Source organism: Natrix helvetica, assembly GCF_964273705.1.
Source record: "Natrix helvetica genome assembly, chromosome: 4".
NCBI classification, from domain to species: Eukaryota; Metazoa; Chordata; class Lepidosauria; order Squamata; family Natricidae; genus Natrix; species Natrix helvetica.
The window spans coordinates 79,880,839-79,897,913 of NC_138550.1; the positions used below are offsets into that span (position 1 = coordinate 79,880,839).

General features: G+C 35.4%; 1 protein-coding gene across 1 annotated transcript in view; it reads right to left on the bottom strand.

Annotated features, from left to right (window-relative positions):
* The window catches only part of GALNT12 (polypeptide N-acetylgalactosaminyltransferase 12), a 36,113-nt gene that overhangs the window by 5,729 nt on the left and 13,309 nt on the right, over positions 1-17,075 (bottom strand). Inside the window, exons 4-7 of the mRNA XM_081950107.1 lie at positions 15,631-15,816; positions 5,960-6,077; positions 2,941-3,117; positions 1,730-1,861 (exon numbers count right to left, since the gene is read on the bottom strand). Coding sequence (XP_081806233.1) covers positions 1,730-1,861; positions 2,941-3,117; positions 5,960-6,077; positions 15,631-15,816 — 613 coding nt within the window. The remainder of the gene's footprint in view (positions 1-1,729; positions 1,862-2,940; positions 3,118-5,959; positions 6,078-15,630; positions 15,817-17,075) is intronic.

The following is a 17,075-nucleotide window of genomic DNA, read 5'->3' on the forward strand; positions in this document are numbered from 1 at the left end:
TAGTGTGGCATGAGTTCAAAGAAGCAGGAAAGCGGTACGGATGCATGCATATGTGCAAACATGGAGAGACCGGGGAAAGAATACATTGTGGCTTCTTGTCACACTGTGGTTCTGGAGCTGCAAGAAGAACCCGACCCAAAACAAGAAGCCTCAGATACCTCTGGAAGTGTCAGCCAGCTCAGCCCACCCCAACAATGTGGCACAAAACTGCCGTGCACCAGCAAATCCCAACAACATGGCCAAAGTCACCATGCCCCAGGAAGCACAAAGAGGTTTCTTGGTGAACCTGTGCTTAGCATCTGGTTATTTGCTGCTGAAAATAGGATGTTCCACTAAGCTGGGAATCAAAAGCCATTTTTATTCTTTCCAATCCAACAGAAAATTAGATAAAAGATTATATGAGGGGAGTTTGGACTCTGTTGTTTGCGTGTTCTCCTTCTCAACAAGACAGCTATCTAAAAACAAACAGTGCATCACCAAATAAAGGGGAAAATCCTCTGAATTGTTCCAGGTGGACAACAGTTCATAAAGCCGTCAATTACTCTATTCTGAAGCCCATCTTCTTAGTCACATGACCCCGAGTGGAACTTCTTGGAAAGAACCCAGAAAGCATGCGTAATATCAGGGTTCTCTAAAGTGGTCACTATTGACCCTGAAGGGTTGGTAGGACTATCCAAAGAGCTGATATTGTTATTTATTTAATTGTTGATAGTAATATTACTTAAAATACCATTTATTAAATTATTTTCATACAATCAATGTTTAGGGGTCAATGAACAATCTGAAACTTCATGAAGGGGTTCATGAGCTAAAAAGTGTGGGGACAATTGCTCTATTTTTTATCACCTTAAAGCCATTCTAAAGCAACAATTACAATTATTATCCCAATGGAGATCCCTACTAAGAGATGCTGACTTACCTAAGGCTTCCTAACAGGTTAATGCAGAAGTGTAATTGTACCTGAGGACTTTTTGACTCCCTCGCACTCTTTGCTACTGTCAGGATTTCTTTATTTATTTATATTTATGTTCATTTATTTCTACCATCATAATGGCAAAGAAAAAGAAACAAAACATATTTTTTGTTAACCACTCATGGTAAAAACTTTCCCAGAAAATCAGTACAGAATATAGAGCAACAAATTTTCCACATACAGGTAGTCCTGGACTTACCACCATTTGTTTAGTGACCAAAGTTATAACGGCACTGAAAAAAGTGACTTAGAACCATTTTCCACATTTACGACCACTACAGCATCCTCATGGTCAAAATTTGGACTCTTGACAACTGGAATGTATTTATGACAATAGCAGTATCCCGTGGTCCTGTGATTAGCTTTTGCAACCTTCTGACAAACAAAGTCAATGGGGAAGCTTGATTCTCAGCTGTGTTATCAACTTAACAACTATAGTTGTTTCACTTAACAACCATAGCATGAAAAGTGGGACAAAATTCACTTAACAACTGCCTTGCTTAGCAACAGAAATTTTGTGCTCAATTGCAGTTGTAAGTTGATGACTACTTGTACTTTTTCTATTGCACCAGCTTGAGCGACTATGCAAAACCCCAAATGTTGTTTACCTCAGTATGTTTGGAAGATTAAAATCCATCTACCCAGTAATACTATTTGCAATTCTCAAACTGCAAATTTGTTCAAGTAATTCTACCTATCTATCTTGAAAGAGTGTGAAAACTTGAAAATTCCCTTATGAAGAAAGGTTTCACTTACCATCCCAAAGAAACCAGGTCTGTCCTCTGGGACATGAAGTTCAGGATAAATATTCTCTAAGTACCATTTAAAATCCTTGCACTTGAGCTTCTCTCGAAGAAGTTTTCTTTCTGTCACATCTCCATAGGGTTCCTAAAGTGAAATCCCAGAGTAAAGTTTCAATAGAGAATTATATACAGTATTCCAGAGAGGAAAATAAGATCTTAATACAATGAATTTTGCTTTGAGTATCTCACACTTACTCACATTTATAAATTATTAAGGTGAAGATAGCAGACTAGCTCTATATTAAATAAATTACCCTAGCAGTTATTTGAATAAATACATCAGCATTAAGTTTTGGGCTCCAGGATTTCAGTTATTAGAATTATAATATTCCTATCCAATTATTTATGTTTCTATGCCTGCATGGCCTTCATTAAAAAACGCCTATCATTTTTCAGGCTTCCATGTGAGCATTCAAAATGATGATGCTTTAAGCATTTGATTCATTAAAGTTGATGCAACTCATAAGGCAGGTACAATTTTTTCCAATGTGCAAAAATCTGAAAAACAACAGAATGAAAGTACAGCACCCTACTGTGAGGTCTGCAGAATACGCAAAACATTTTCTATATACAAACAGCCTTGTTATTCATGAGGAATATTCTAGTTCAAATGGGCAATATTTTAATATCAGTATTCCTCTGGACTATTACAACCTCAGTTGAAAAGACTAATAACTTTTCAATGTTCAGTATGTAATGTAAAGGGAAAAATGAATTAAGGCCAATCAAATTAATATGAAATGCTAAGAAATGTATTTTTATAAATTAAGTTACCTACACAAATTTTATACTTTTATTTTGTAACATTTATTTTGCTCTATTATAATTCATCAGAATTTTGCAAAATCAGCCTTAGAAACTCTCCCTATCTCACCAACTTCAAAATGTTTAGGAGCTGTATTTTCTTCCATATATAAACTTATTTTTAAAACTATAAGGGCTAGAAATTGCTGGCTTGAGTTCCTCCAAAACATAAGCATATACACTATTCTGCCTATATTTTTCTGCACTTATCCTGCAAAATCTCAGCATATGCACTGTTCTCTTTGTTCTCTTGTTATATTTTTAGGATCATTCCTTTATTTTCTGAAAATCTAAACTTAGGCTCTCAGCTTTTCAATACATTTATTTTATCTTCTATACTTATGTCTACAGTAAACTTACCAAGCGTGCATGTGGATTTCTATGGTAGTAAAGTTCTTTGTATGAATCCATCCATACTTCGGCAGCCCGAACAGAGTTAGCTAAAGCTTTTGCACGTGAATATGGAGCTTGCTTTGGAAAAACATGCCCTACGTGAGAACAAGGATGGATTTCAAGACTTCCTCCACATTGCCAAATCTAAGAACAAAATCAGAAAGCAGATCTGTTATATATGCCCTACTGTGCGCTGTCGTGGAATGCCTTCACCCATGTAGTAGCTGTGGAAGAAAGTTCTGTATCTCTATGGTCTGGAAAACTAATCCTGCTCCTACTTTACTTCATCAACTCAAGCAATATTTTGGAGACATCTTATACATGTGCATTTGAATACAGACAAAAATATCATGCATTAACACTCTCAACTAATATTTTTTTATTTGAAAATTGATTAACCTAAGCACTATCCAGAATATATCATGAACAATGTTTATTGTTTTTCATGTTGGTATATCCCAGTGATGGCTAACCTTTTTCCCATCGCGTGCCAAAAGGGGGGGAGCGCAGGGGAGTTGTGCACGGTTGTGCCCACACCCATAATTGTATGTGTGCGACCCCCTGCATTCATATGTGCGCAAACCCTGCCCTCCCTCGCTTTTGGAGTGTGATGGATCCGTTTTTCACCCTCCCCGGGCTCCAGAGGCTTTCTATGAGCCTCGGGAGAGTGAAAACGGCCTCTACCGCCTGCCCCCTGGAGGCCCTCCGGGTTTCAGGGTGAAAAAACGGCCCTACGGGCAAACCAGAAGTCTGTTCCTGATTTTCCGGTTTGCCCGTAGGGATGGTTTTTTGCACTGCGGGGGCTTCCTTGAAGCCTCTGGAGGGTAAAAAATGGCCTTTAAAGAAGGTCAAAGTCAGCTGGCCAGCGCGCACATGCATGCTGGAGCTGACAGGGCAACGCCTCGCCACCTGGCGTGCCATAGGTTTGCCATCACGGGTATATCCTATAGCTGGAATTTTTTTTCTCATGAGTTTTGTACATGTCAGCTTTTAAGTGAGATATGTAATACAGGTAGTCCTTAGGTTAAGACAGCAATTGGGACCAGGATTGCCATCACTAAGTAATGCAATTATAAAACATGACATTATGTTACTGCATTGTGTAATAATGACAAACCTGGGAGTCCAGGTTGCTGTTGGTAAGTGAGTAGTGACACAGTACCAAGTAAGGGGGGGGGGGGGGCTGCCTCATTGAGGTGGAATAATGTCATGATGGGAGCCAGGGGAGGGATTGAGAGGCTGAAGGCCAGAGAATGGATGGTACAGAATGACTTGTGATCTTCCCTGCCAGTTTCCCCACTGATTTTATTTGTGGGAAGCTGGCAGGGAAAACTGCAAACGGTGATCCCATATCATGGGACAGACACTGCAACTATTGTAAGCACAAGCCAGGTGTCAAGTGCCTGAATTGAAATTAAATGACTGTGGATGCACAATAATGGGTAAAATTTCAAAGACTGGTCATAAATATGGTACTTCTTGTTCAGCACAATTGCAACTCTGAATGGTCATTGAATGAGTTGTTGGTTAGCAAGGATTATCTATATACATGTTGCTTTTAATACAATTAAAGCTAGCCTTGAAAGGAAAATACATGAGACACAAGCAAAATCATTAATAGATAGTCTTCACTTTAAGAACCACAACTGGGACCAGCAATAGTGTCACTAAGCTATGTAGTTGTTAAGTGAAGAATCACATGACTGCAGTGAACATGAATTCTGTTGGAGTTGTTAAGCAAGAAATCACATGAGCATAATTGGTGATTTTACTGTTGGCTTCTCCATTGATTTTTATTGAAAAAAGCTCAAGAAACGGCAGTGAAGTGACCAAGGGGACAATGTACATATCATAAATGCATGTCAATTATGAAGCACCTGACTGGAGACTCCATAGCCATAGGGAAATTGTGACATTTGGAACTTAAAAGCTTGGTGGTAATGTTACTTTTCGTACTATTGTAATTTTGAACAGTAACTAAACACTAACTTTGTGGTCAGAATTGCACCTATACATCAATAGATTATCATGAAAGACACTTCAGATAAAGGAGATAAGAGAAGTTGTGAGGTATTTTACAATATTAAATATGTATTAGCTAATGTTTGCATTGGATGCATTCAATTAGTTATTATCAAAAAGCATTCAATTAAACTTGCAACAGACTGAAGAATTACAATACGTATTAGTTTTTCTTTGAAACAAGATGAAATACAATTTCTTAAGCACTCCATGTTGCAAATTCTAGAAAATAAAACATCCAGATAAGCATTTGTCTCAATATTTGAGGATTAAATTTGTGGATATCGAGGCTTAAGGTAGATGCAAGTAGAAAATGAAAGTTTAAAAGACTTTCCTGCATAATTTAAGTTTTCAAGAAGCCTGGAAGATTGGCAATGCTGGGTTGTTGTTTTTTTTGCATTTTTCCCATAATTGTAGCAGAAAAGAATCTCAAGTTCAAAACATCTAACTCTGGTATTCTGAGAATCTTTTCTGTTCTCTACCCTTAAGTCTGGGAATTAGAAAATATTTTGCCATAAACCTAAATTATTTACCTAGGTCAAGTTTGATCAATTTTCATACTACCTACATAGGCTTCACTTATGATGAATTATAAACTCTTGTGTCTGGATGTTACATTATGTAAAAGGAAGTCTGCTATACAGTACTTCTATCCCATTAATTTTAAAGATGGATGATATGCATCTATCATAGAGTTTGGCTGATCAGCAAATAACCAATGAAATATTTGGACTACTAAAATAAGATGTTATGGCTGCTTAATTCCAGCTAACAGAGGCTGAATAAATACTTGAATCAAACTTGAAATTCATCATAATAAGGGACTGTTTTATTAACATACTGACTATATCACAGATTATTTTCTTTGAAAATATTTCTTTCAAAGAAAAGAACAAAGTGAGACAATATGAAGGGGGATGGGTTCTAGGAAGATACTGGCAAGACTAACAAAATCATTACTTACCCGAAATGAAAATTCAAGGTTTTCCCCTCCCCAGACTTCCATTCCTGTGTCGTATGAGCCAAGATAGTTAAAATAATTCTTGTTTACAGCAAAGAGTCCACCAGCCATCGTTGGAGATCTAACAGAAGAAAACAACTGCAGAATTAATTGACAAACCAAATCTCCTTACCAAGTTAGTATCACATGTGAATCCATGTGTAAATATCATCTTTAGCAGTATAATATGAAGAATACATCTATTTAACAAAATTTAATTGTTCTGTAGCTCAGAATGAAACAACAAATGCTATAGTTGAGTTTTACTCAGAAAACAGGAAGGAAGTCAGACAAGACAAACTTTGGTCAAAAATCATTGTAAAATCCCTTTGCAGCAAGATGGTCAGCAAATTAATTAATTAATTAAAGTAAGTAAGAAACACAATGAGAGAATTCTTTACCAAGCTTTGATTTATTTTTCAGTTAGTGAATCTAAATTGTTTAATATTTGAAGTCAATAAAGCAAAAGTCAAGAAACTGTGGCCTTCAAAATATTGGTGAACAGCATCCTGAGAGATTATAAAGATTAAAAGTCAATACAAAATACATAAAATACAACCAGATTTTTAAAAAGAAAGAAAAAAGAAAAGACAAGAAGAAAGTAACTTCCTTCTTTATGCTAACAAGTAAAAACAATTTTAGTAATTTAGCACCATCTCTAAACAACACATAATCTCTCTTTTTCCCTGAGCTCATTTACTAACTAAAAAAACCCAGAATCAAAATGCTTCATCAATTATTCCTAGTTGGCAAAAAAATATAATTAATTTCTTTATTTAGCTCCAGTCGAAAAAGCCAACCTTGTATTTCTTCCTTAGGTTTTTTAAAAACATTCTGTAACTCCTTCAAAAAAAAAAGTTCTGGAGCTAGCTTGCTGTTCATCTCTGTTTCAAGCAAAAGTCTTTCAAATCTTTAAAAATATATTCTCTAAATCCAACATGCAAAGTTTATCCTTATCACTTCTCATAAAGTCTTTCAAAACCTTACCAGAACTTTTTGCACATTCAATAAAAAGAATGTATACAATTTTATGATTCAATATCTGTGTATCTCCTTTAGGAAATGAGTCATCCACCAGTTTCATTTGGGTTACATTTAAGTCCTTCAAAATGGTTTCACAAACATCCAATGTAGCTTGTTCTTCTATAATTTCATTGCATACTCTGTCCATTTTGTCAATAAGTTCATCCACATTGTCATGAAGCTTAGTGAAAAAATGAAAAACTTGTAACAAAAATTTCAGCTCCATTTTCTTTACCCTTATCCTTTGACTCCTTCGAGTATCCAATTTTCAAAGTATCACCATATTCCCATGAGAAAATTTCTTAATTAATTCAAGGCCAATCCCTTTGGCCCCTAAATCTGTTGTTAGCTTTTCTAAAATCCGTATACTAAGAACCTTTTTGCTTTATAGTCGAAAAGGTTATATATTTTTAAACCTTTTAAAATAAAATTCATATTATTATCCTCTGAGGAAGAGGAACTCACTGATGAATAGAGAAAAACCTTGCCAGTCTGAAAGATCTTAATATTATTGTTTTTCTAATATGCAATAAAGATAATAATGCAAGAGTGCTTCAGAAATAGGGTTTAGGTAAACTTTAGTGTCTGTAAAAAGCTGCTTTGTAAGTGTGAGCTTCATGAAATCCCAAATTCCAGCCATTTCATTCATAAACTGACCATAAAATGACAATATCCAGAATCTATTCACAAGGAGTAGTTGTCCAGAAGCCACATGGATACTCTTTACAATCTCTCCTTCTGGAAAGGTTTCATTAGTCCAGATCTAACATTCAGCCACAATTTCCTAGCAAACGTTGTTCTGCTAATAAGCAGTGTGTCAGCTCACCATGGCTGCCATAGGAAGTCTTCACGTACTGACTAGATTTTTGTGGGTGCAGTAGCTCAGTAACAATCAAAAGGCTAACAATCAAAAGGTTTATTATTCCTGGAGTAAGGATTACAAGGTATAAAATTACATCAGACTGATGTAATCCAGCCATTAGATCTGGAAGAGAAGGCATGTTGTAGCTACCATTCACTATTGGTGAGTACCAGGAGAAGTGAATATGTTAACATTCCAATATTCCTCCAAGCAAATTAGGAGAAAGTAAACATGGCATTTTCATGGGCAATTAATAAGCAGTAACATGATAGCAATGATTTGGCAGGCTTTGGCAAAAGTGCAACTAGAAATGCATATCTTAAACTAGCTGAATACCCGAGTTCTGCTTCGAAACTATGTGATCGGGCTTGATAAATCAACACTTACAGCTTGAAAATTAATGAGTAGTTACAATCGGCCTCTCCCCTTCTCTCTCTCAGGCTTGCCTCACAGAAGCCTCTCCTCTCCCCTTCTCTCCCTCAGGCTGGCCCCACAGAGGCTTCTCCTATCTTATCCCCTTCTCTCCCTAGCCTAGTCTAACTCCTTAGCATCAGAGTGTTTTTTCAGGCGGGGAGGGGGAGTAGAATGTGTGTTAATAATAATATAAGAAATGCTAATGATCTGATGGTCATTTCAAAAAATCCTTTGTTACCGAGCACCTAGAAGCCAAGGGGAACATACGTGCCAAATTTCAAGTTTGTAGGCTTTATGGTTTTAGAGATCTTGTGACGCTGCGTGAGTGGTATTTCGCTTTTATATACTGTATGTAGATTACAAGTTAAAGAAACAGACATGCATTAAAAAGAGAAAATGTATAGAAAACGGAAGAAGGAAGAGTCATACTACATGAAGTATATGAATTCATTTATAACTTATTTATATTCCTATTGCTCTGAAAAAGTCTTCTTAAACTATTTTCTGTAAAAGAACAATGTTTCCTTGAGAATTTAAAAGTTTTTCTGCTGACTAAAAATAAGGCATGGGTATTTGAAGAGACGCCTCACCAAAACGAGATTAGCCCACCCCACTCATGCCAGAAGAAGGTCTGCTACAGACCACATCTGCTAAAGGATTTTGGCAGTGGGGTCAAGAAGTATTTTTCTCAGTGGTCCCAACTCTGTGGAACTTTTTACCACCAGAAGTGAAAATTGATCTCACTCTTTTGGCCTTCTGGGAGAGTATTAAAACTTGCTCTTGCCGGTTGGCTTGGGGTCACAAGGAGAATGCTCACCACTGGAGGTGGTTGACAGGATGAGAAGACCTTATCCCTATGTTGTTTTCTTGGTTCTGGTTTCTTGCATAATTTAAATTTTTAAATGTGTGTACTTCTAAATTTTAAAATTGCTTTTGTATTTATCTTTTTATGTTATGTAAGCAACCCAAAGTTGCCCTATCAGAATATGGGCAGCATATAAATTTAATTAATAAATAATGCAGCATTGGAAGACAATAAGCTTTCAATTTAAATGACAAGTAAAGCCCTCTACCTTTTTCTTCAACATTTATTTTTGAAAATGAATGTTCAGCACTGCAGTCAAAACTAAATATGAAAATAGGCTGAAGTTGACTATTATGCTGACTCTGACTTTAACAAAAATTACAATTGTTCATAAAATATATCATTATGAGCAAGCTCAGACATCCCATTAAAATTTATAATTGATGTATTAACTATTCAGCAACTACTCAGCAATTATCATTCCTATTATAAATTATAATCAGTGCATAATTTGTGTAATTTATTATAAACCTCATAATTTATACCACAAGAGATAAAGTACGGTACTGAAAACAATAGACTGTATTGTGTAAATATATATGTTGTATATATATGGATTACTCACTCTTATTACCAACCACTAAAATAATCATTTGTTTTCATGACTGCACATAATGTTCTTTTTTCTTAATTTTATAGAAATTTATGGTATACACTTTTTATAAAGCTACAAAGTAAATTTTACAAAAGCTTTATGAAGTTAGATGGAATTAGAATGCTTCAATGGCATATTATGAGTTAGTGGGGAACTTAACCTACAATCTTCTTAGGCTTATTAATCAAATGGCATAAGTTACATAATTTAAGAACAAAAATAAGTTAATAAATAATAAAAATACCACAGGCTTTTTGACGTCTGCTGGCATCACCTTATTCACAGAGAGGAGCAGACACCCTCCTACTCTCTTGTTTCTAAAGGAGCCAGGAAGGGCAGAGGTACAAAGCGCAAGGGCACTGAGTCAGTCTCTCTCAGACTACCCCATCTCACAGGGTTAATGTTGCAGGGAAAATAGGAGGCAAGAACAGTGTGTATGTTGCCTTGAAGTGTACATAAAACAAAGGCAAGATATAAATCTAATAAAAAGAAATGCTAGAACGTATCCTACCTACATCAATATCCACAGACAGGAAGGGTGTCACATAGCATCTTATCAGACCCTGCCCATGAAGCCACTTTTTAGGCAAAATATCGCATCGAATGGTTGCAGTAGCCAAACAACAAATCACACAACTTAATTCTTCCAAAAAGGGAGCTTATCATCCTGAACATCCGTAGACCAGACAGCCTACCAATGGAATAAAGAAGAAGTAAAGCCACTTTTCCTGCCTTACTGCCATATCAAGGCATGAATGCGGGTTCTGGCCTTGTCCTGTCAAGCTTGGTGTCCATCTTGTTCCCTCAACATCCCAGCATATCCATTTACTGCTTTTTTTGGATCTGCACTGTGGATCTGTACTATAAATCAAGGGACACACCCACACATACACACATCTAACGTTTAAGAGAAATACAATGTTTGAAACTGTGTAGATAGAATTTATTTGAATTATGACATTGATAGAATAAAAAAAAACGGAGACAAAATTTGAATAAAATATTTAAAAGATACGTCTTTGCTGCTGTTTAATTTTTACCAATGCTGTTTCCTATACTGTTAAATATTTTATTTACAATTATGTGATTATACAGCATTATTCTTCAAAAATTATTAATGTTCCTCACCAGGTTGGAGTATGTGAACAATTCAGCTGCAGAATATATTCAGCAGAAATGAATTACCTCAAAACAATATTTCTAGTTCCATAAAGTCTTCCCATTCCTTAAGCTATCCAAGGAAAACATCTATTTAATTATTAATCTGCTTCTGAATAAGATTGGCAAAAATCCAGCCTTCCAAAGATTGTAAATGTGCCAACAGTTTTAGATTAAGAAACACCCCACTTCTATTCCTTTAAAGTTATAGTGTGCTTGAAAATTAACACTGCTTTTCTTTTCACTGTAATAAAGAGAGATTTTGGATAGGAAATGAAAAGTCATCTAAGACTAATCAGTAAAATATAGCTCAAAAACTGATAATTTTGTCACTTCTAAGGTTAAATCTCTACGTATTCCTACTTAATTACAGAAGTGCATTTATCTTTAAGCTATAACATTGTGAGAGGTAAAATATCTTACAGAATTATCCATTTATTGTTTTACAAATAATTTCTGATTATAGACATTTTTTTAAAAAAATAGGGTCAAAGACCTCTCAGTCAAGGGCTACATGATTGTTTTCTCTATTTTGGGGAACCTCAAAGTTCAGAAAATGACATGGAAGTGAAAGGGCAAGGTTACAAGTGGAAGACGAACTTCAGTTTTTGGTTTTGTTTTGCTTAGGTTTATAATGGCGTAATAGTACGGGGAGTGACCTTGGGAGACAGGAAGAAGAGTTGCATATTAAACAACTGTAAAAGATATCTCAGTCTCTCAAAAAGAGAGCCTAGGAAGCATTTTACAAAACAATACATTTTAGTTTTCTGGCAAATTAAAGGAAAATATAGAAGTTTGTAAGATTCTGATAATATAACCCTACAATAAAAATAGCATTAGTATTCATTGTTGTGCTTCTTGTCTGAGAGGCTGACAGGTAGGTTCTGGATGGAATTCTATTTTTATTTATTCTATTTTTATTTATTTTATGAAATTTGAACAAAGAAACCATAAAACTGGGAACTTCTGGGAGCTTGTAGGTGCCACAAAAAAAGGCTGGGGCCAAATACTGTAGCCGATGTTTAATCTATAAGAAGTGAACACTAATACATACAAGCCACTCATTTTGAGTAACACTTTTACTTATATTTAACTGGAACTATTAAACCAAACATAGCAGTCGTAGAAAATGATACCTTAGTTTTAGACTTAAAATTACATTTTACTGTCTATAATATATGCTTAATTCCTTTTCACGTTACTGACCTATTTCATAAGTAAACTATATTTCTAAAGCATGAAAGAAAATAAATTATTTTCTATAAGCTGTACTGATGCTGCAGGAAAAAAAACCTATACATTCAAATAAGGTAAACTAAGGAATGGCAAAATTAAATTAGAGCTTATCAGCAGTAAGCAATTATTAACAGAGCAGTGTTCAGGCATAAAAATTGTGTACTGTTATTCACCACCCCAACAAGGAAATGCCATTTTAAAAACTGATTTTACAAATTATTTTACAATGAGTTCTAATCTTCAGTTACCAATGTTTGATTAGGATAATTTGATCCATTTTAACAACTTTTATTAGTTAAATTCACAACTTCCTACTATCTCTATATACATATGAAATTCCATGAATGACAGTTTGAAGCAAGGCTACCTTTCCCCTTTATGTTTTCAGAAATGTCTGAAAAAAACCTGATAGAACATTTGTTAACTAACCTGCCATATAAACTGAAAGGTTAGGCTGTTTAATCATTAGTAGATCTGTTCATAGATAAGTGTCCCAATATACGTTTGCAAACTTTCTAACTACCTCTGAAAACTATTTTTGTTCAATTTAATTCTAAACCTCAGGGAAAATACTGTTATGCAAGAATGCAAAAAGAGAAAATGTAGCTGCTACCTCCAGGAATTGGCTTAAAAGAAAGGATTCCAACCAGTCATGTCAAGCAGTTATTTTTCCCAATAATTGATCTAAGTCTCATAAGACTTAAGACAATTGACTGAAGGGAGTGTAGAGCTTTTACTCAATGTCATTGAATGCTGCATACATTCAAATACCAACTATACTGGGGTGAATAAACTGAAATTGAATAATAAAGTTTTACTGCTGATTAAGTACGAAACTGTGGATTGGAATTGGGATTCAGCTTGCTCTGCACAGTGACTTCAGTCCCTTGGAAACAAAAAAAAAATTGAGAAGTAATTTTTTCCTGATATTTAAACCCAATTCTGCAAAGCCCTGATAGGATTGTATCTAGTAAGACAAAATTGGCAGAGAAAGCACAATACAATCACATCAGTACACTTCCTTTATTTTTATATCTCAGTTTTATGTTTGCTTCCATCCTCTGTCTCTCTCATTCTTTATCTGTCTACTTGCAATAATAAGTATTTTTATTGTGCTGCATTTAACTAAATAAAAATTATTTATTACTAAAGTGTTGGTTTGTACTAGCAGACACAAAGAATTGCTGGATACCTATTCCCCTAGCAATAGAGAAAAGTAGAATCATTTATGGTTCTATACTATTTAGATACCAGGTGAAGAAAATGCTTACTCCCCACTCAAGAACAGCCACTTGTCTGCAAAAAACTCTTATCCAGGGATCCCAGAAACAGGCAAGAGGGGTGATAGGATAAATATTGTAGGAAAGGAATCCCAGACCTGGGTTACCACTGTGATAGATAACTTCCTTCTTGCATGTAGTTTAACCATTTTTACATAAAGACAAAAGTAGGCCATAGGACAAAAAAGATAGCTATTAATTTAACGAGTAGATTATATATTGTATACTGTTTTGTCAATTCTCATTTCCACATAATAAGTGGCACAGAAGCACATTTTTCTACTCAGTGATTTTGACAAACATCCTTTCTTCACAACAAACTACATGCTATTGACTACCTTTCTATATCACATAATATATTACATATCTTAAGATTTCTCCATTCATATCCCCATTTTTAATAAACATTCTACTTAGGGTTACAAATTCACCTTCTTGTTTTTTGTCAAGGCATATACCGTTGCATCAGATCAAGGAACCAACGACTCTACAGGTAAGGTAAGGCACCTTACATGCTAGTATTGTGAGAAAATAAAGAATCTTAAAAACTGAAAGAGGAATTTCCAACTCTCATTCATTGCTAAATTCATTAAGGCAGAATCTCTTGGAACATTTTGAATTGTTTCTTTTCAGATTTGCTGAGAACCCACTTTACAATGTTGAATGCAAATACCAATTGTCATGAGAAATATAGTCTTGTGATTAAACTATCCCAGCTAAAGAGTTTTGCAATCACTTGGAAACATAACATCAGAGGACTGAAAATCTTTAGCCAATAGGATGGTATCTCTAAAATCTAAGATCTTATGGGCATTGGTATCTTGATAGACCCTGCCATAAACGCAATAGGTGTGTCAGAGGTGAATTATACTCCTGAGTCCAAAGACTGAACATTTCATCAGCTGAGAATACTGAATAGAACAGAACAGGAGCTGAGGGACTTAGAGCAGGAACAGGACAGAGCAGACATAAAGAAAAAATACAGAAACTGAAAGATCAAGTCCTGAGGGAAAAGTTGCTGATGCTAAGTCACTCTTAGCATCAGGAGACCAGTGGAAAGCAATGTGACCAGAATACAAATGCTCTCACCAAAGCGAGATGAGGCAGAGAACTATACAATAAAGATGAGGCAGGGAAAAGAATCTTGGTAAATTTGTTTCTCATGAGAAAGTGTTCTGGTCTACAAAGTGTTTGGCATGGGTTCTATATTTGTTTCAAATGGGAAGAGGAATAAGAATGTAAAGGAAATAATTTTTGTAGGTGTGGGAATGAGAGGTAAGGCTTACGTAAGGGCATGCGTAGAAACTACCATGACCTCAGTGGCTGGTTATCTTGGAACCTACAAGCTCACCTAATTAGCAGAACCAAATGCAGGAATAAAGGAAAGGTGATGCACAGCCGTTATCTATTAGCTCATTAATTCACCAGAGCAAAGACATGAGTTAACCTTGGCCTGAATAGTATTCTTGATTCTCTAGGGAAGATTTGGGGGAGTGAACCTGTTATTGCAATGTATTGTTACTCTGTGCTTTGCTTGTAAAAACTTTATAAAAGCCAAATAAACTCTGCGAGAGGCAGACAGATATTTTGGACACAAACTGCGTGATGGATTTCTGAAACTTACATGTAGGAAATTCAAAAAGAACGAGGCAGAGGAAACCAGCTTGTAGAACCAGATATAGTAAGAAAATTAATTGGCTCATTAATAATTACAGAATTTTTTCTGTTTTAAGTAATAGTTAAAAAGCTATATTATTCTGGTTGCCGCACAGTCAGCTAGATGTTTAGACTGGATCTTTTAGGCACCTGTCAAGTTCTGTCCAAGGACTTGGGATAGGAAAATACTGTTGTTTAATGGTATGAAAAGTATTGTCGCAAGATGTAAACTGTTCCATGTAAAGCTGCCTTTTGCAATTGACTTTTGTAATTTTATCAATGCCAATGGTCTTCAAGTGACACTCCAGATGTTTGGGGATTGCACCCAAAGCGCCTATTACTACTGGTACTAATAGCAGTACTGCAGCAACTAAACCAAATTGTGCAAAAAATAAAATGCAGTGGAGGACAGAAGATTACAGATCTTATTTTTAAAACAAAATTGCCAGTATAATAATCCAGCATGACAGTATTGTATTTGATCATTATTCATCCCAACAGATTTATCAAAATATAATTTCAGATGGAACTCAAAATCCATCTAACCTGATAACATCAGTCTTGGATCTTCGGTGTTGCTGCTCCCGCTCTGGTACCACGTGCCAAGTAAAAACCAGTCTCCAGTCAAACCCACCAATCTGTGGCTCTCCAGCATTTCCCAAGAATTCAAAGGTGTTCCAGTCAATTACATCAATCACAGGACAGACGACAGCTGATGGTTCTTCTTTGATTCTATGCATGTTTACAAAGAAATGTTGTTTGTATCCTGATGGTAGAAACTAAACATGTTGAATAGATTGTAGAAGACCACACAAATATCCTTTTTCTAGAGTAGTTTTCAGTTTTCCAAACTTTTACAGACATTTCACAATATTTTCCAAATAATTAAAGAAGTACCTAACCAATTTCTATCTTCAAAGTAACTAGTATAAAGATGTTTATGTCTAAAAGGTGCATTTGGACTGCATTCCCAAAATTTCCACCCAGCATAGTTCCAAACAGATTTGAAGAACTCCAGGTTGGGAAAGACTAACATACCATTAGAAAGGTTAATGCTTTGTATATTTTATTTTTGTGTATCATATGCATTTTCTGCATATACACTTTTGACAGTATTTTGGAAGGCCCTAAATACTTGCTTTTGCCATCGGGCCTGAAGAACCCAGAGTGCAAGGGAGCCCATCAATGACTTGTTTAATCGTGTGCTGCAACCAGGAGGATGGGTGATTGGTTTTTTTATTTTCTTAATTTTTATTTTTTCTATAGTGTTTTTATTGATTGTAAGCTGGCTAGAGTCGTTGTGAGTGGGTAGCAGCTCTATAAATTTTATTAATAAATAAATACATGTTTCTCAATATTTCCAAGTATATTTTCTAAGTCATCAAAGACGTTGGGGGGAAACCCACCACTCTCCATGGTGTAAGAATCCTTACATGTTTATGGTACCCCACCATTGGGTTGCTCAGATAAGGTGCAATGGTTTTTAAATCAGCTGAGCATATGGAGCCTCAGAGTCTGCAGGAAAAACTAAAGGAAGGGATGAAAAATGTTTACCTTTATACCTTCACATGCAATGATATTAATAAATGTGAAGGATCACTAAATATTACCTTCCATATACTATTATACTGAGTTTCAGTGCTGTTGCAAGAGGAAAACAAGCATACATGTGCATATCTTCTTTTAGTCAAGATTCAATGAACCTCTCCTTTTATTTGTTTGCTGATATCATGAGGTCAAAAACTTTCAACTATCTCCTCTCTAAACTCTTCTACTTTACAGTTTACCCAAGGCATCTTGCTACATAATCTGAGAGACTGGTTCTATTCTAATTTAATACAATTATGAATGTGCAACTAATAAATTCCAGCAATAAGTTTGCACAATTAACTGTTAAATGGTTTAAACAAAGGACACAAACCATCATGTATGAAATGTCTGCAGGAAAGCAACAAGCAGAAAATTTGTAACAAAACTTGTTCTGTAAAAGG